The 20,386-nt window shown below is 38.8% G+C and overlaps 1 protein-coding gene across 4 annotated transcripts in view; it reads right to left on the bottom strand.

Moving 5' to 3' along the window:
- Nucleotides 1-591: 591 nt before the first annotated feature.
- AKAP7 (A-kinase anchoring protein 7) overlaps nt 592-20,386 on the bottom strand; it is a 76,132-nt gene continuing 56,337 nt past the window's right edge. The window contains exons 8-9 of one of the 4 annotated variants that reach the window (XR_007375291.1): nt 2,131-2,796; nt 1,782-1,892 (exon numbers count right to left, since the gene is read on the bottom strand). Coding sequence is in view for 3 of the 4 variants with exons in the window: in XM_048936616.1 (XP_048792573.1) it covers nt 2,594-2,796 (203 nt within the window). In the remaining variant the exon portion in view is untranslated. Of the gene's footprint in view, nt 2,797-2,877; nt 4,484-20,386 lie in introns of those variants that run through there. The other 3 variants (XM_048936618.1, XM_048936616.1, XM_048936619.1) reach the window with 3 other exon arrangements.

Here is a 20,386-nt window from a genome sequence, read left to right as displayed (position 1 = left end):
TTATACAGAGATACAACAGTTACAGCTTCTCTCTCCAGTTTTAGGCATCCTGTAGAATAAGAGGACATGCTGGGCTCAGAGAAGCACAGTGCAGAAGATGATAGGACTCACCTGTGGAAGTTTGGATTTTTATATCCAGTAGGATGCCAAAATGTTTTTGTTTTTTTTTTTTTAATTATATTTGAGATCACTTGTTAAATTCAAACTTAATTTTTCAAAGATCGGATGTGAACCTGAAGGAAGTTGTAGCAGTACCTCCTTAAATCTAAACCCACATCACCTGAATCCGATTTTAAAGTTTCATCATTTAAAATCTTGCCTTGGAAACTTTTCAATGAAATGAGCATTTAAAGGAAGACAATGTGGTAACTGGTGGCTTCTTGAAACAGCAATGACTTGGGATTAGCTTATCTGCATAAATTTTTTCACATGATTTCAGCACTCAGACTCCAGATCAGTGTTTTGGCTCTAGACCCATGAATCAGCTCCACCAAGCTGACTATACGAGCAATGGTTCTGTCACTTTTATTACTTGCAAAGCACTTCATTTTATTAAAGTCTATTTGGAAATAGGTGAAAACATACACAGTGCAAAGGAAGAAATACTTTATTGCGAGCGTGGTTTGAGAAATGTATAACATTTCAGAATACACTGTTATATACTCAGTGAGGGAAAAGAATGTAAGCCATGAAACATGAGATAAATGATCAGTGCTTGATATCAATGAAGAATATGCACACAGCTGTTTTAACAGCACAAAATTGATACCAACCGCAACATGTATGAAATAGCTTTTATCACCAGAGGCAATTTTAAACAACGTTCATAGAAAATGCAAATATTGGACCTACTCCTGCATTGTACATCCAAAGCCTTTCTGAATCTTGCGGGTATATGGGAGGAACAGTAAGAGCAAACTGACACACAACCCCAGGCAGCAGAAGGCAGAGATAAAAGAAACATCACAACCCGAATGCATAAAACACTGTTCTAAAAAAAAAGAAAAGGCAAATACCATCAAGGAATATTATTATTTTCAGAAGATCTTAATTGCAGCATCCTGACTCCATTAAAGCCAGTAATGTTTGCCATTGACATTAGCGGAGCCTGAATTTTATTCCGAAATTTGAAACATTCTTGTGGTAGTGTAAACATCTGCAGAAACAGCATATCAGCATCTACACACATATTCAAGTGCTGTTTTTTAAAAAAACAATTAAAAATAGACAGTGCTAACCCAAAACGCTGGTACACATATAAAAGGCAGAGAATTAAAAGACCTTTTTCCAAATACACATTTTAAAGTATTTAAAAGCATCCATTTTTTTAAATATCCATATATCATTGCTAGAGAAAAAAATCCATGAGAAAAGTCTGAAGTATCTGCAATGATAAAGGAAGGGCACAGTGTTTGTTCAGATTTATTTGAAATCAGTAGTTTTCCACTTTGGAACCACGATGTATACCTGCACATTCAAGTGTGTTTCAAAGCAGTGCTGAGGAGCGGCTGTATTTAATGATGAACTACAATCCTTCTGTGCAAGTACTTCAGCATTATTCTGCAGGAGCCATTTACACCCATTCGTATTTTCAGTAAAAAAAAAAAAGATGAAAAGAGAAAGGAAAATTTCTTGAAATACTTTTCATCTTCAAACAACCTGATGAGGGTCTTCTACTACAGCAATTTACAATCATTCATTTGGAGATCCAGAGTTGATATAACTTTTCCATTTATTGTTAGAGTTGTGCCCATCTTCAAACAGTTCTTTTCTCATTTTCATGCGGACCTCAGGCGTGGATAACAGCTCCTTTATTTGACTCAGCCCGGATAACAGGGCCTGTGTTTCTCTGTGCAAAGCTTCCTTTACAAAGTCTGCTTCATGGCTCTTTCCTAGAGAAGAAGAACAATATAACATTTTATAATAACTAACGTCACTTAGAATCATTAATGTACAGAGACAGAGACCAACCATATCTGTTTTGGACAGTGTTAAGTGCTTTTTCCCCATATTTTTTTATAAAAAGGTACTCCATCGAAAGAAAACACACAGTTTGCATCAACAACAGTTACCAAAAATACAGAACAGAAAGGTGTCACATTTCAGAGAAACTCCTGCTATGTTACATACTGTGTAATAGTATCTGTGACGAGTACTGGTAGTGGTAATTTTTAGCTTGGGATGCCTGCTGCTGACTTTGCAGCCCCACGGCAGTGCCAGGCTGCGCACGGGGCATTGTTTCCACTTGTGGCAAGGCCTCTTCGTGCCCATTCCTTATGATCCAAAAGGCAAACATAGAGAACTCAGTTCTTCTTCAAAAGCAAGGGAGGGACTCTTGGTACTAAGAGCCCATGGAGACTGGAGCTGTTTCACCATTCTTGTCCTTTTCCAGCATTCAATAGATTTTCAGCAATGCAAGCGCTTATTAGACCAGCAGGCAGTGTCCCTCGATTTAGAACAAACTTCTGATAAGAGCCTCTCAGAGCAGAGTGCCTGTCACCCAGCACCGCTCAGCAAGTTTCAGCAGGGAGCTGGGACACTTTTTTGCTGTTATTCTTGGTGGGATACTCGCTCCCAGGCTTTTGCTCAGCGCTCACTTGCTGTTGCCATTGTTGCTCTCATTCTTAGTGCCACTAGCAGCTTCCTCAGCTTTCAAAGGGCTCCCATCAGTCTGTCTGGCTTTGTTTTGTGTTTCTTCTAAATACTGCTGTACAGCCTTGAGCACTGCATTCTCCACCAGCCTTTTGCTGAGGCTCACGAGCTCTGCGTCATCTGGCTCTGCCGCGTGCTTTTCACCTATGTGTCACAACAGATAAGAGAAGGAATTCATTTCCATGGAAAGAGCAGCTGGAATTTAAAAGTCATTTAAAAGTGTACATTTAAAAGTCATATTTTTAATGTCCTTTTCTGGAGTTCGCATTCTGTAACCAGTAATAAGAGGCTGCTTAGTCACACGCATCTGGTGAAAGAGATACTATTGTATGTTCTCAGTACAAAGCTCTGCACTGTTCAATTACATAAACTTGTTCTCCTTCAGATATGTAAATTTATTCAAGTTTGCCAGCACATATAGATTATAGTTATAAAAGACTTTCATTAGTCTTGCTAGGGGACTGAACAACCTGTGAGCAATTTCAGTGATAAAACACAGTTCATAAGGGAATTCGAGAGGGAGAGGTACACAAAAGCCTCCATTTCCAGAGGCAAAGCCTTTGTTAGCTATTAGCACGAGCATCCTGCTCTGGAACAGCAAGACAGACCAATGTCCTCCAGTTCTGTTCATAAAGTTAATATGGTGCCATTACAGTGGGTCTAAAAGAACTGGAGTTTCCAGCTGAAGAGTGATCAGACTAGATCTGGGCAAAACATTTCATCAGGTTTGTAAAAAGTTGGGAAATACCCTGAAAAAAAATATTCAGAAAGGCATCTGTGGGGAAAAAAAAAAAAAGTTAAATGAGAAATAACAAAAATAAGGCATCAAAAACAGATTTTGCAGTTCCAGGAAGAAGCATTTCAGGTTAACATATGAGTCACAGACACCCTTCCCAAAACCACTCAGATGCCTACGTACCCCATGGCACATCAGTTACCATGTTCTTCCACTAACTGCATTCCCTGGGTTTAAGTCCATCCTTTAACTTACTTAGAGGAGGGACTTAATTCAGGCTCTTATCTCTTTGGAGACCTACGATACACATGAGCAGCATCTCCTCTCAATTTCTATGAGACGATCCCTCAGGCTCCTCTGAATGCAGCCCTTTGATTTCAAATTTCCTCTGCTTTTATTAAAGATGCTCAGAACCGAAACAAAATGTTTTGGTTGTCACAGTCTATTTATTTACTAGAAAAAATACTGCTTTCCAGTTAAGAGTTTTTTTATTTCTCAGAACTGCCAGTGAATCACAGAAATTGTTACTCACGCAGCTCTAATGATCTGTCCAAGGAATTCTATAAACAAAATCAATGGGAATAGGTGTTCAGCAGCCCTGGCACTTGACCTAATAGTATTTAATATGCAGAATATGAACAGTCAGCAGCAGAGGCCTCCAGATAACATAAAACAGTTGTGATTGCAGTTATTCAGAATCATTTTACTTACAGTATGTTACGTGGTTTTTTTTTGTATTTTACATTGTTGAAATGAACAGAGCTGTTCTCCCACAAATATTTCCCGCTTTCTTATTAAACAGTTGTCACTTCTACATAGGTTTTGAGTTCACAAATAAATAACATTATATATATATGCATCTAGATGCAAGTAGATGGTTTGCTGTGTAATCTGTCAAGCATGAAAAAAGATCTAAAATGAGCCTTCTAGAAGTACACTTTAGAAAGCCACAGAACTGCTTTTAAAATTTTCTGTATTTTTAATATTTTGAGATGTTTGTGGCTCACCAACAGTCTGTAGTACTCCTTAAGTCCTCCACTCCCACTGGGAAGATTGCCATAGGATCTGGCTGATGTATGGTGTGTGCACATCCCACTATCAAGAGAAAGCCTAGATTTATCTTCCAGACACTTTGGTGGCCTGGCACATGTGGCTATACGATTCACTCATTACATCTCTTTACATTTTCAGATTCCCTAAATAGCACTGTGTGTACGCGTGTGCACAGTACTTAAGTTCATTGGCAAGGCAGCTGTGTATTCTAGCAGCATTTCTATTCATGACCATTAACAAAATGAAATAGGTCAGGCAATAACAACAGGTATTGATCATTTATATTTACTTAAATTTTTATGTATACGTCTACTCCATGTATTTTTCTCCATGCTGCATTTGTTGCTTGCAGGCAACAACGCAGACTGTCATTTTCTGAATATCAGCAAAAAGTCATTGCTCGTATGCATGTTTTAGATTCAAAAAGGAGGTTTAAAAATTCAGCATTACTTTGACTGTAATCTCCAATCTGAGAGATATCTGAAAAAGGGAACAGATATACCACGTGCACTGTATTTACATCCATAGTGTGTCTGTTAGTATGGACTATGGACCGCTGATCTATTCCTGTGCCTATGAATGAAAAAATGTTTCCCATCTTGCATATGGCTTAGAATAGAAACAAAACAAAGCCTCCATTTTATCCATTTTAATTTTTGGAAGATGAAAACAAATTCTTATTCTGTGAATATGACTCAATGCATGCATCCTTTTTATTATTTACTAAAACTGAAGCAAGCCTGTTATCCTGAAATGGCCACACTTTTTTTTCAAAAGGGAACTATGAAGTGCACAGAATTATTCAAACAAGGATTTATGATCCCACAACATGCTGCTGCAGTCACAGACATGAATAGGAGTCCTGAAACGAAATCTAAGTTTAGATTCAAACTCACTGCTGAACAACTCCATGGGATTAGGTTGACTTTCCAATTTGACGCTCCCTGACATTTTTACAAGACCATTAACTGAATTTTGAAAGATAGCCTTGGAACAAATCAGATGCTGCAGTCCTGGTTCAGCCTGAGTTAGACACCTATGTGAGCATTTCAGGTTTGGAGAGAGGCAGAACAGTCACTGGGATCAAATCCTGTTTATCCTACTTGTCCATTTTTGCAGGACATTTCACTAAAAGAGCCAGCTATACATCCATTTTACAAGAAAAGACAGTTTTACAGCCTTTAATCAGCTACATTCTAAGACAAACTTCTGCAGTCCTTGCTTTACGGCCTTAACACACTGCATTTTGTTTTTGCTTTCAACAGACTTTCATCACTGAAGAATGATGCCAACATGGGGCAAATTATAAAGGAGAGTGCTGGTAATTCACATAGGTGGATGAGACGAGCTGGAAAGACTGTTTTCTGAGGACAGGGGTTATAGGCAATGAATGCCCTGAGGACTTCCGTGGTAACAGAAATGCCTCTGTCTCCCATTAGTTCATCAATTTCTAATACTCTTTACAAAATCTGGAAACAAGAAAATCCACAAAGGATTCTGGCACCCTTTCAAAAACTGAACTTTATAAAATTCCTCCTAAATGCTAGAAAATACCATTTTTCTACTTACACTGTGCCTCTTGCTGACACTCAAATTGTGAGCCAAGTTGCTGTTGCACGTGCACAAAACTTTGTATTTCAGTGAAGGAATCCCTTTCTGTCTGAGATCCTGCAATGACTGAGGAGTCCACTCTAAGTCTTAATAATCACCCACCATCAGTTAATTGATTATGCTCCCCTGGTACAGAGGCAAAGGATTTGCTACCACACAGTATGGTGAGATTGGAAGGGAAGAGACAACCACCCTTGAATACTGATGGACTAAGGAACGTCAGCAGACAACTATCAATGATTTCTATGATGGGGTTGGAACTAACAGAAAGAGGCCAATAAAGGCAAAGTCAGACAGATTTCAGCCATGTGAATCCATAGTTTGTGACTTCAGTGTTTGTGTCTTTACCATGGTTTACTATTCCCAAGTTACCAAGAGAAGATCTACACTCACAGTACCCAGGCAGATGTAGACTACTGCAAGGCTGCCGTGCCCTGCTACAACCCATGGAAGTACCTTGTTCTTACTGTGATATACTTTTGTGCCTGCAGAATCTAATTCAAAATTAAAGTAGATCTCATTGACTTTAGTGGGAATAAGATTCCCATACTGGCACAAAAAACTGCAGTGTTCTTGGCATCAGACCAACGTGCTGAACACCCTCTTTGCTAAGGACTTTCAGATAAATTTGGTAGGTCACATATACTAACAGAACTACAGCATTAAAAAAATACCACCACCTTCATCCCACTAAGACAGAACCTACAGTCCATAACGAGCTGAATTTCAGGCTATGACCACTCACTGGACTGTATGCTTCCCACCCTTGTAGCAGACTGTAAATCATCCAGCACAGTCAAGATCATGGTTTTGAAGAAATGAACACAAACAAGAGCTCATGCCCATATCTAATCAACACAATAACCATCAGCAGGAAAATCGCAACCCTAAACAATTCCTTGTTAATTAGGAAGGGCTTCCATGAAATGTCTCCAGTGGTCACTTAAGATATTGGCACAAATAAAGCAATGAGAGGAAGGGTGAAATTACAATGTTGTTATGACATTACAGTAAGATTACTGCATTACTGCATGTTCCCATAAATGACACTAAGCATGTAATACAGCTAGTTTAGCTCACCTTGGACATGTAAAAAAACTTGTTTGGTTTTAAGAATTTTCTTTCTGTATACACAGAACTGCCTAACAAAGCAACACTAACCCTTCATGCTGAATGCATGGGTTTCTAAGTTAATGCATGGGTTCTAAATTAACACATGAATGCATGTGTTAATTTATGTGATTTAGCCTACAATAAAATAAAACCATAACAGTTATGAATTTCAAGTGCAGAGGAAATTCAGGCTATTGCAGCTGTTCAGGGAATATGACGCTTTTGCCAGCTTTTATGATGAAAGCAAGAATATCTGCAGGCTGCCTTCAATTTGGAGGCTTAGTTAACTTAGCAAAAGTTTGTTTTGTTTCAGACAAAATCCTTCAAAGTTCAGTGATCTAAAATTTCTGACCATCTCTTCTTACAAGTGGAGAAACACAACATGCTCTGCTAAACCTATCCTTTCTCCTACAAGCACTGAAGGATGCAATGTCAGTTATGAGCATTCCTAAAGAAAAAAAAAAAAGGTCTAGTTTGTTAAGCAAATAATTCAGACAATCATTTGGTCTTAAGTAATTGGTCTGTCATAGGGTTCCAGTCACCTAGGCTATATGAAATCAGAGTTGCTGTAGTTAAAAAGTAGCTAATAATTCTAAGGTATGATCACATTTGCCAACAGTTAACCTAATTCACCAGAATCCAGAACGAGTTGTCAGAGCATAGTGTAGAAATACCACTTCATTTAAAAAAAAAAAAAAAAAAAAAAAGGAAGATTAGTATATCATAAAACTAAATTTAATGCAATCAACCTTTCAAACAAACCAAGCAGATTAGGTTAAAAAAAAAAAAAAAGCATACTAGAAGGTATATTATATATTTTTTTTTCAATTTTTAGTGTTTGATAGTACGTATATCTTAAATTCATCAACAAGCATTTAATAATCAAACAAAACTTTATTCTAGAGTCTGTCTTACTGTTAAAAATCAAGAAACACTGAGTTTCAATTATTTGTTTAAGCCAGGGGGCCACATTGTTCACAACCTTCCAATGCTAAAAATGAAATAGCTGTAAAAACATTTTCTTCGTCAAACAACATAAAACACCTTAAGAAGATAACCAATATTCTCAACATAATAGCAACATTTCCTTCACAAGATTCACTACAGCTCCAAAAATGCACTCTTGTAGCAAAAGAATACTTCTCTCTCTTTCCCCCATATTTCTACTTCCTTATAGTCAGCGAGCCAGTCTATTCCAGTGGCATTTCTATGAAAGAAATTCACAAAATGTCAGCAATGACATAAACTGAACTAACCATCATAACTTTTACCAGTTTACACTCCGTACCACAACAGGTTGCTCACTAACATGCCTTAAAATTCTGTTCTCTTTCCACTCTGTTGTCCATTCTCAAATTTTATTTGCTCTAACTGCAGTGTATTCCCAACTCTTTAGCATCCTAATAATTATAATCTTGTCCTCTTAGCATCAGTAGAGAACTGCTTATTTATGCTAGTCCTGGTCCTTTATTTCTGTCACGTTAAATACTTCTAACCTGGAGTTTCATCTTCACCTCTTCACCCTCTCTTATTTTAAAGCAATGTTTTTCATAGTCTTCTGTCAACTCAAGCTAAAGGAAATAAGGGTTTGATATTCAAGCTAAAAAGTATTTTTGCATTTTTCTTCACTATATTCAGAACTCGCCTTGAAAAAATAAAGCAGTATTTTTTTTTCTTTAGTCCTGTTAAAGCAATGCATTTGTTTCAACAGTTCACTTTGCCTGTATGTTTTCCACATCTACTTCTGGCTAGAAAGACTAAGAGAATTTCCACAAGATGAGTATTAGGAAGAAGATGGGCAATGTTTCTCCTTAAGAACAAATAATATCTTTCACAGTTTTGGGATTTCCTGCACCAGAAGTAGTCATTCAGAGCACCTGAAGATCAGCCTGTCCTCATAGCCTGGGTGCGGCACCACAACGATCCAGCTATTCTGTCACTGAAAAGCATGAAAGCTTACACTTGGACACATCACTGATGTGGGAGCTTATACTTGGACACATCTTACCACATAACAAGTTTTCATCCAAAATCTAATCCTGTAATCTCTTCTTATTTTATGCCTAGTATATGGCTCAAAGAATGGTTCCAGGCAATTAAATTCACCTTTCAAAGCTTCATTTGCGACAGAGTTAGTATTGTTACTCACCACACTGTGTTACAGGCAGTGCCCCAAGCAGCCTGGGCTGTGTTGTACCAAGCCCTCTGTCCTTGTTGTTCAAGGCCCTCACTCCTTAAGTTTCAGTCCGTTTGTAAGTGCAAATACCCATGGTGGGTGAACAGAGCGCACAAGGTGGAGGTAACAGAAAGCAGTATTTACTTGACTAAATCAGAGGATCAAGCCTTTCAAAATATGCATACGCTGTATGTGTATTTCTCATTTCATAGATTTCTCATTAACAAAAAAGATAACCCCAGACTTGAGAAGGGTGTTCTATCCCTGAAACTCACCTCAGTCTCATATTATACTACAAGAACAAACTTTTTTGTGTGTGCTGAAAAAAGCCTCTCGCATTCTATTACTGATGTGTTTGTGAAAAGTAAAGGGAGAGCGGAAAAAAGAGAGGAGAGAGAAACTTTTATGATTGCATTAATCTACACTGAGTGGTAATGGATTTTAAAGACAGAAAAGCATGTTTCTCATTTGCTGTTTCCTCTCAGCCTCAGAAGTGCTGCAAAACCCATGCCTGATACTTAATACGGCTTTGTTCAATGCTTGTGCTTTGTACTAAAGTGGAAAATTGAATAAAATGCCATTTAAAAAATTATAGCTACGATGTGAAACGGAATGAGTAACACCATAATAGACCATGACATAAAGCATTTCTCTTAGCGAGAGGATACAAGTTCTCCAGTGAGAGTAAATGAATTATCCATATCTCAGTATTTTAACTCACAGGAAATGAAGCAAGTGGCCAGATGGATTCTACCTGAGATGGGAAGATATTCAAAGGGATTAAGCCATCAGCAGGAATGATAAAGCTAATGGAGGATTTTGAGACTTCGGGCATTGGAATCCAGACAAGATTCAAAATAAGGAGCAAATTTTCTCTATACCAATTTAAAACAGCATTCTTAAGGTTCATGAGGGTTTCACACTGGGTTATGAGCCTGACAGAAGTTCAGCTGTGTATGCTAACATCAGAACTACAGGTCTGAAAGAACCACCCATTGCAAGAGTTTGGAAATGCCACAGGTGTCACACTTCCAGGTAAAGGCCCAGGGACTTAGTCTATACTCAAAACATTTCCTTTGGTAGAGGGTAAATTTAAACAATATCCGTGACATCCAGCCCATTTTCCTTTAATAAATGCAGAGTAACTGCATATCCCTTTCTCCAGTTTGACTTCCAGAGCATATGTAACAGCTCTCCAACACCCAGAACTCTCCCTAAATCTCAGTCCTTTCTCCCAGTTTCACAATTCAAGCTTAAGGGAACAGAAAAGACAGTTTTACCCAAATCTTAGGAATAGCAGAAAAGATATAAATAGTACTAAACCAATAATAACTAGCTGCTGAACAACACGTCAGTACCCTTATTACAATACTTCACAAGATCCCTTATTTTCCCTTTTGCCTAGTGTTTAACAAGTAGTAACAGCCCAGTGTTATCTAAAGGACCACTTCACTGGACCAAGGACCTTTGTTTGCCTTGCCTGCTTTGTTTGTCTGCATTCATCTGAAAATCCCAGTCACAATATTGCAAAATGTAGAGTCTGCTCCGCAGCCCAGCATCTGTCACTGGAAGGAAGCTTTCCCCAAAATATATACAAAATGTTCCCTCTTGTTCCTATTATGCATGATGCAACAGAAGTAATCCTGCACTATCTTAACAGTTGCTTAATCAAATTAACCTCCTCCTGCCTCCTGGGTTTGCAGCTCCACAGTTTCCCAGCCATTTTCTGGAAGTGAAGCTGCCTGGGTTGCCATAATTTTGAAGCATTATCTTCCGGTGAGAAAGCAACCCTTCTGACTTGTTCCATGTGAGCACGCCTCACACAGAGATGCCCTCCATCTGTACCCTGCTCAGCCCTGCCTTGTGCCTCTGGGCTTCCCAGAAAGAAGAGACTCCGATCTTCCCAGGGCAGACTTAATTTGCACCACATGCATGTCCTTTTATGCTAAAATGCAGCAGTAGGCACAGTGATGTATTATCTTGCTAAAGGGGAAAAAGAGAGAAGATTTGGGGTTTTCTTTTCCTTCCCAAAGGCGAATATTTTCTATGGATGAAGCCTTTTTTCAAAAGAAGGCAGAGTATAGTCTTCCCGTCATTCCAGCTCAGAATGGAAATGTCAAGTCAAGTCTGACTGACTGGGATTATTTACCCAGATTACATTTTCTAATAAGCCAAAATGAAGCAAGTTAGTTGTCTTCTCTTTTTTAATTATATGACATCTTTAAGAGAGACAGTGCAGTTTTTTTTAAGTATATTTACTATTTCAACATTTTCTGGATTAAAGGTTAAAACACGCCTCGCTGCTTCCAAGAATACCACTCTCCACTAGAAAACAAAGCACACAATTAGCTAGCATTAAGCATTACAATTAAGATGGGGGAAAAAAAAGCCCATTTAAAACATCAGGTTAGGAAGGAGTAGACAACCACTACACTACAAACAACCACTACATAACGGCTTTTAACACTTCTCCCTTACTGTGACTGTGTTCTGTAACACATACTTTTCTCCATATGTTAGGATTTGCATGCAGTGACTGACTTTGGCCTGAGCTCATGGGGACCAGGCTACAGCATGACCTGTCATATAGCAATTCAACAGCAGAAACAAATGAGTTTTGCAAATTGAGGGAGCTGTTTGTATCTGGTAAGAGAGAACAGTATTCAATGTTCAGCACATCACACTTCTTGTCTGGCCATAATTTGGGTTTGCTCACACTTCATTTCTGAGCGAAGAAGGAAAATACAGCATGTCAGCTGTATGTTCTCCTTTGCTATTAGACAAACCATTAGAGCAATGTGAAAATGATTCCCTCAGCCCAGTGTTTGATTGAGACACACACAACTGTGTTGGCACAGGCGAGCTGCAAGTGCCACTGTTTGCTCTCTGGCACTGAGGCCTGCTAGCAGAAGCCAGCTTGGGCCCACACCACCAAAGTGACTCAAGCAAGCTCCTGGGCACTGCCATGCATTATTTTCAAAAGTGTTTTTTCTCCAGAGCCAGATCTGTACCATGCTCTACAGATTTACCAGCACAAGCAACCAATATTACCAAGAACACATAATGCAGTGCAGCAGCAGCTCATAATGCAACTGACAGAGACAGGATTTGGCTTGAGACTCTGATAAAGCTGTGGGTACAACACAGCCAATTTCCTCTTCCATGATGATAAGATCCTTCTGCAGCACTTCTGATTTAATCTTCAGACATGAGGAAACACAGAGATATCACTCATATCCCTTGAGGTTCTCAGACACTTTCTACTTCTCAGGGCAGGTCTGACAGGACTTCAGAAAACATACTGCTCCTTCTTTTCTTTGGTGAGCTGCAAGTGGCACAAGTTCTTTTTCTCAATTAGTACAACAAGGGGAAAGGCACCATACCAGAGCATACATACAGCTCAGTAAGTTGAGAAAAGAGCATGTGAAAATTAATATGAATATGAGAAGCAGTACTAAGCAAGGGGAGTTCCCTTAGAATAGGCTATTTGGATGTTGTCTTATGTTCAAAGGGAACATAATGCAGCTTCTAATAGTATCAGTGATAGCAACGGCGTCTCATTTACACTTTGGGAAATCAATACAAACAATGTCATAGACTTTGCTTTATTCAATAGTACATTAGTGAGAAGCAAGAACAGCTCTGAGCACTCTGTCTTGCCTTGTCTTCCTTTTGTTGCAGCAGTGGTCTTACTGAGATTATCTTAAAATCATCTTAACGGCTTAAAAGACAGAATATCTCATATCTAAGAGTGTGTGTGGTAGATACAGAACACATTTTATCACTAACAAGCAACACTGTTTGATCAGCTCACTTGAAGTATGAGAAACTCAACACAATGCTTTCTCTGCTTAAATGGAACACCTGCATAGAGGACAATGATTGAAGTTTACCTAAAACATGCTTGTATTTGTTTACTTTGCTGTCCTTTATACTCCCTTTCAAACCCAAGAGAATATGGGATAGCAGTAAACAAACTGCTTAAGGACAACAGTGTATATGCAGAACATTTAAAGTGGCCTTATTCTCCTTACAGATCTGCTGCCTTCTCACTTGAAGAAATTGTGCAGGAAGTCTCCTCCAGCAGCTGTGAGCAGAACACCAGCCTTCTTCCAAGGGAGTCTGACATTGTCTGCCTGAGGCTGAAAGATCAGTATTTTTAACCTGTCCTCCTCTTCTTGCTACGAAGTAGATTCCAGATGAAGCTGGCACTTTGTTGGCTTGCCATCTGAACTAGCCCTCCTGATACTATTTATAGAAGGCCACTTCTACATGGTCTTGCTGATATTCCCATCCATCTTGCTACAGTCCTTAACTCCAGGGATGCCAGCAGACTGTCACAGCCATGACACTTGGCAGGCCAGGTCCTAGATTGGTATAAACCAGCACTATTCTTACTTACAGCTGCTAAGGATTTCACTTGACATTTTCACTACCACTTTATTCACGCCCCAGATAATCTATCTCACTTTTGTGAGACAGATTCACTTGCATGTTTAGCAAATACCCCTAAACACTTAACTTGCTTCTAACGAAATACTTCAGCCTAAGTGTCCTCTTAGACAGCTCCCGAGCACTGAAATATCTGAATGGCATATTACTGAAATTATTTTAAATGAATATAATCTTTATTAACTGACTGGGAATTTTAATGGACATTTAATGAGATTTTGTCACTAATAAAAAAGCTATCATATTTATTGTACAGAAGTAAGTTTGCAGGCAAAAGCACTGTGAATTGTTATTTATACTACACTGCCAATTGACAGATACTGGTTAACAACTAATTATTTGGTGAAAGGCTATTATCCATTCCAGTATAATTAAAGAAATATTTATTTTCTATTCAAGTTTTTATTCTAACTCTGTGGGAGATCTACTATACACAAACTAATTGCAGTTGAAAGATTTTGCCCCAGGAAAGATGATATTCACCATTCTTTGGTCTGTGCTACTGTTCTGGTGTTTTGAATCAAGCAGCAGCGTAATTTGGAATATTAAATGCAATTGCCAGCTGTAATCTGCCATGGCAGCTGCTACCCCACAGAAACGCCCAGGGCTCCTTGAAATCTACCTCAGCAGAATTTGCTCACACTGCAAGCTACCATAAAGCTTCCTTCTCCCTAGACTGCCATACAGAATGTTTTGGATATATTCTTAGGCATTCTCTGCCTGCTGCCCAGCCAGGCAAGGAAGTGACCTACAGTGGATGGAATTTAAACTGACATCTTCAACCAAAGAAATTTAAAGCTCAATTCTGCATCTACAAAAGTTTCCTGCTGCATCAAACATTTGCCAATCAGTTTAATTGAAGGAGCACTAAGTGTGCTCAGTAGAATGAGAACACACTATTTTTATTTTGCAATCTGCTCTTCCATTCGTGCAGTTCTCTGAATGAAATACCTACCAGAAACAATAAACAAAACATGTGTCTAATGTCACGGTGAGAAATGTCTCCACATAAGCAAGTTTCCAGCACATTACCTCTCCATTTGGACTGCCTGACCCTGTAGCAAAGTGTGCTAAAAAGTTACTTGAGCATAAATTTTGAAATAGATAGTAAATGTAAAAAAAACAAGTGACAGAATTAATGCACTGCATCAACCTGCAGTAAAATAAGCATTAGGGAAGGTCCCTCTCCTTGACAGAAGATTCTCTTTCCTGTTCTTTACAGTGCACCAATATTGCACAGTCTCTTACTATGCTTGATTTCTGCCCAGAAAGAGCTATACAGTTATAATGTAATAAATAGTTCATTTTTCCCTATTCACTGTTAGACTGATGAGTACTGATTAGTTCCAGCAGTGGTAATCTCTGTATTGGCTAACTCAGATCATAAGCTCCGTTCCCATAATCTATAAACAAAACAATGTCAATATAATCTCTCATCTTTACTAACGAAAAAAAAGTCTCAAAATTGAGTTATCCACTGCAGCACTAATGACTAAACAATGAAGAACTTGTTCTTGTATAATGAAATAGATTATTTTACCTGAAAATACATAAATGGATCACAGAATGCTCTTCACAGCAGAAATGTTATATGAACTTGATTCATTCACTGCATTTTTCTTCCACAACTTTCAACATTCCCAGACTGGCATAACTATGATTTCTTTCTCAATAAACCCAGTTCTGGAATTCTCAGAGAATTATGTTTTGGAAGATACAAAGAGAATGGGAAAGTACACAAATGTGAAGGTAAACTTCTTGTGAAACACAGGCATAGTACACCTTACAGAACATTTTAAGCCAGGAGAAGTACAGCACTTTATTTTTGGGGCAGCAGCCATGAAGCGATAATACTGGGAGGAATGGCAAGAGAAAGATGCACAGTCCATAAACCCCTCTCAGAGATTTGCCCTTCCAACTATTCTTGTTGCACTTTCCAAAAAGCATTACGACTACAACTAGTTGTTCTCTCCATTTGAGTCCCATCTGATGTCTATCTCAGAATCACAGAACTTTTGAGGTCAGCAGGGACCATCTGGTCCAATTTCTGCTTAACTGGGCCACCCAGAGCAGCATGCCCAGGAACACATCTGTGTGGCTTCTGACGATCACCAAAGAGGAAACCTCTCAGCTATTTATTTTATATTTTATCCATGAGTATTAGCAGATCAGCCTGCACTGAAGCAAAGCTTAGTATTTTAAACAAAGCAGAATCCTTTTCACTGTGCTAAGGGAGTTATACCTAAACATGAGTACCAATACAAACATTACTGAGTCAACCAAGAAAGACCATAACGTCTATACTTCCAATCCTTTCCCCTGCAAGAAAAGTTTCAGCTACTTGTCCCTCCCAACATCCCTCCTGGCAGCAACATGACAGCACTATTGTATGCACATGTTCACAAAGGATCAAGGCTGGTCAGTACCTTGCAAGATTGAGCCCATATATTTCTGATGTAACACAAAGGTATTTTTTACTTGATCCAGTCCTACACTGGAAGAAGTTATACCTAGCTGGTTCTTACCATCATCTGCCCCACAGGTTTGGAGAACTCCTTAATTCAATTCAAGAAAAACGAGATGGGTTAGTAATGGAGAAGTGTTTTACCTCACTGAGGTGATTTTGCTTTAAAGGATGGCTCATGTAATCTGCTCTGCTATGGAGCAGTATATGTAGCATACATCACCACTGTATGACCAACAATACTGGCAACAATGACCATGTGAGATCAGCAAACACTTATGTCAACACTTCTGAATTTAAAAGAGAATGGGGTTTTATGGCCTTACAGCCACTACTGTTTGCTAACTTAACAACTGCCAGGCTAACAGCTTTGTTTCTATCAACATTAAATTGTAACAACAATATTAAAATGTGTTGTTAATAAGCGCTGCACATAACCATGTATTTCTAACTAGAACTCACTGTAAAAGAAGGCAGCTTCCAGCAATCCACTACAAGGCACTGGCAGGATTACCAAATATGTGTCCAGTTTTCAACTCCATGGTCTTATCCGAGAGGTGGGCATGCCAAGTATCACACAATTCCTACATCTGGGCCAAGATGAATATAATCACAGCAAACGGGAGCGTTAAAGGCATTGTTACATTACACTCCACTCTGCCTGTAATTTAAACAGATTTTTGGAAGCTAACAGTTGTGGAGGTTTTCACATGAAAAGTAGCTTGCAAATAGAGGCTCTTGGCCTCAGTACGGAAATCAAACATATGATTTCAACACAATACAATGAACCTATGCAAACATGTATACAAAATCATGTGTGTCATTCAAAAGTCAAAAACGTCCTTATTTTGACCACTTATTCACAGCAGTGATTTCACAATTGTGCTTATTATAAAATGACATTAAACTATTTACCCTTAGATGCTTGAGCTAATGGTCAATGCTTATACAATAGATTGCAACAAACTGGCCACAAATAAATCCAGAAGGGAAGTTTTCAAAGGGTCTTCACCTTCAGAACAGACATTTTCTGCAGCAGGCTCCCAGTGAGGTTGTGGAAGAAAGAAACAATCAAGGTATTGCTGTAACAGACTGTAGCACTCAGTGATCTCAGCACTTTTCTCATCTTGCTCTACTGAGTCACAAGTTGCTTGGTGGTTGATTCTCCGATCATACACTTTTTGAAAATGAGACCCTTGAGTTCATGAAAGTTTCAAATATATTAACATGACATTTTAGCACTCTGTCTCAAAGTTTTCCATCAGGTTCTTCTGAATTTTCTTATTACTCTTCACCTCTTTTCCATCTCTTCTCACTGTGATCAAGGAGAAATGTTGGTATGTGTCCCACCACTGAACTAGTCACCTACACCAATTAGATCATCTTGGTCTTCCCTTTACTATAACTGAAAATTCCTCTAAACTTCTCAAAGGTAATTCTTTAACTCAGAATCACAGAATAGCCAAAGGGTCCTCAAGGATCATGAATCTCCAACCCCCCTGCCACATGCAGGGCAACCAACCTCCACATTTAATACTAGACCAGGTTGCCCAGGGCCCCATCCAATCTGGCCTTGAACATCTCCAGAGGCATCCACAACCTCTCTGGGCAGCCTGCTCCAGCACCTCACCACTCCCTCTGTAAGGAACTTCCCCCTGACATCCAACCTAAATCTTTCCTCCCTCAAGTTAAAACCATTTCCCCTTGTCCTGCTGTTATCTCCCCTTTCAAAGAGTTGATTCCCCTCCTGCCTGTAGGTTCCCTTTAGGTACTGAAAGGCTGCAATGAGGTCACCCTGCAGCCTTCTTTTCTCCAGGCTGAACAAGCCCGGCTCCCTCAGCCTGTCTTCATAGAGGAGGTGCTCCAGTCCCCTGATCATCCTAGTGGCTCTCCTCTGGACCCTCTCCAACAGCTCCCTGTCTTTCTTACACTGGGAGCTCCAGACCTGGACACAGTACTCCAGATGGGGTGTCACAAGAGCAGAGTAGAAGAGGACAATCACCTCCCTGTCCCTGCTGGCCACCCCTCTTCTGATGGGCTCCTTTAGTATAGATATGATGACTCCTTTAATAAAGATAGGTTTGGTTAAAGACTTCATTGAAGTTTCTCAGCGTTCAGCAGAAAAGGATCACTGTGGTCCTAAGCACCTCCACACAAGGTCTTAGGCTTCATACACATTTTCATTTGATATGTAAGTACATGTTACATGAAAGATTTTACTTCTAACCAAAACCACAATTTAAAGTATTTAAAAGCAGTTACATATTACCGTGGACTTTTTTTTTTATTACGTACCTAAGAACTTCCTGCCTTTGCTCATGTTTCTACTCAGGAAAGCAGCACTTCTGCCATTTTTCTAAATAAACTCTGTAATAAACACTGCTGCTCTGCCTCCCTCCACCCCCAGTAACATAATTTAATAGCAAGGCAATCACACTTGACTCGATTCATGTCCAGAATTCCTAGTTGTAATTCATTTAACATAAAACATCCTGACAGAAATGTGGAAGGGATCCCAACATCTGCAGTCTAACACATTATAAAGTAAGACAGTCTGCTGTACCTTCATGAAATACGAAAATGTAGCCTAATTCTAAAAATAATATAGTTCTGTGCTCCAGAATTCCTTACGCTCAAATAAAAATTGACACAAAAACTGAATTCAAAAGGTCAATTTCTTACCATAGGATACTTATGCTTATAGGACTAAATTTTTACTTATCTTTCTATTAAACATAAAGGAAGAGGAAAAAAAAAAAAGAAAAAGATTTTCTGTTTTCAATCAAATGCCAAATATAGCTGAAACAATTATAGATAGTAGAAAAAAAATTCAGCAATGTGTGTTCGTACCTTGCAGGGCTACTTTCTAAAAGCAATAAGTAATTTTAATTAAATAAATACAATGCAGGGACATTTCAGTTTGAGGAAGGCTTGCATAAAGGCATAAGGATACACCTAATGTCATTCTACAATCCCCACTTTTGCAGTCACCTTTATTTTTATTCTTTTCAAGATAACTACACTTTTCTGTTTTTAAGGCCATAAGTAGGCATATATGTTGTTAGTGCTTTATTTGTTTTTGTGGGTTTCTTTGTTTTTTTTGTTTTCAAGTCTGCTTCCTCCTATTTGAAAGCTTGTTCTTCTACCATCCCCTCTAGGACACCTTGCAATGAAGCTGAACTTACCAGTACAACTAACTCCTCTGTTTTACCTGCCAGATTTTCTCTAAATCTCTGCTTTCTCTTTTTCTGCATTGATACGTACAATTCCCCCATTACTGCAGGAATTATTTCCTAAACCAACGTGAATCCCAAGATTCGACAAACAAGTATCCACAATCATACTTCACAAACACGAATGACAGCCTTGGATATCACCAAATCTTGCTTAGGCTCACAGCCTTGATCATTAAGCCTAACATCACTGGCAGCAGGAGAGAGATTTGTGTACTTTTCAACTTTGACTTACAAGTATTAAGCAATTAGTTTTGGATGGGGCCACCAAATCCTAAAGGAACTAATGACACAATCACGATGTGTTTTTCAGCATTGCACCATATTTCTTTACTGTTTAGAAAGTCTGTGGGATCGTTTTCTCCTGTGCCCATTTTCTTCCAGCAGAAAATGGAAGCAACGTTAGAAACCTCACTGTGGTCACTCAGAAGCTTTATGAGTGGAAAAAAAAAGATTAACAACACCGAATTATTATTCAAGCTGTCATTTTGAGGAACACACATACCTCTCCTTCAAATTGTTTGTTTCTTTATCACATCATGCATAACTTTGTTGCACATATCTTCATATCCTACACATATGAAGATGTGTAGGAATTGAAACAATATTGCCCAGAAAGAATGTCAAGACCAGAAAGAATAGAAGCACTGAAGAATGGAGGATTTACCAAGTTCAGATAATGAGCGTGAGTTGTCATACACAGGGAAGAAGATAGGAAAACTGTAGGGCCTTCCTGGTATCTGAATGGCCATCAGATTGAGCAGCCAGGAGTTAAAATATCAGAAAAAGAAAGTGAAAATGTCATGCACCAATACATGTGCCTGCTGGACAAGCAGCTACCAGTATCAGAAACCAGTTAGACAGCTTGGCAAGCATTCAAGGACCGTTTAACAACA

This window comes from Lagopus muta, chromosome 2, assembly GCF_023343835.1.
Source record: "Lagopus muta isolate bLagMut1 chromosome 2, bLagMut1 primary, whole genome shotgun sequence".
In the NCBI taxonomy this organism is placed as follows: Eukaryota; Metazoa; Chordata; class Aves; order Galliformes; family Phasianidae; genus Lagopus; species Lagopus muta.
This window is presented reverse-complemented; position numbering and strand designations above follow the sequence as displayed.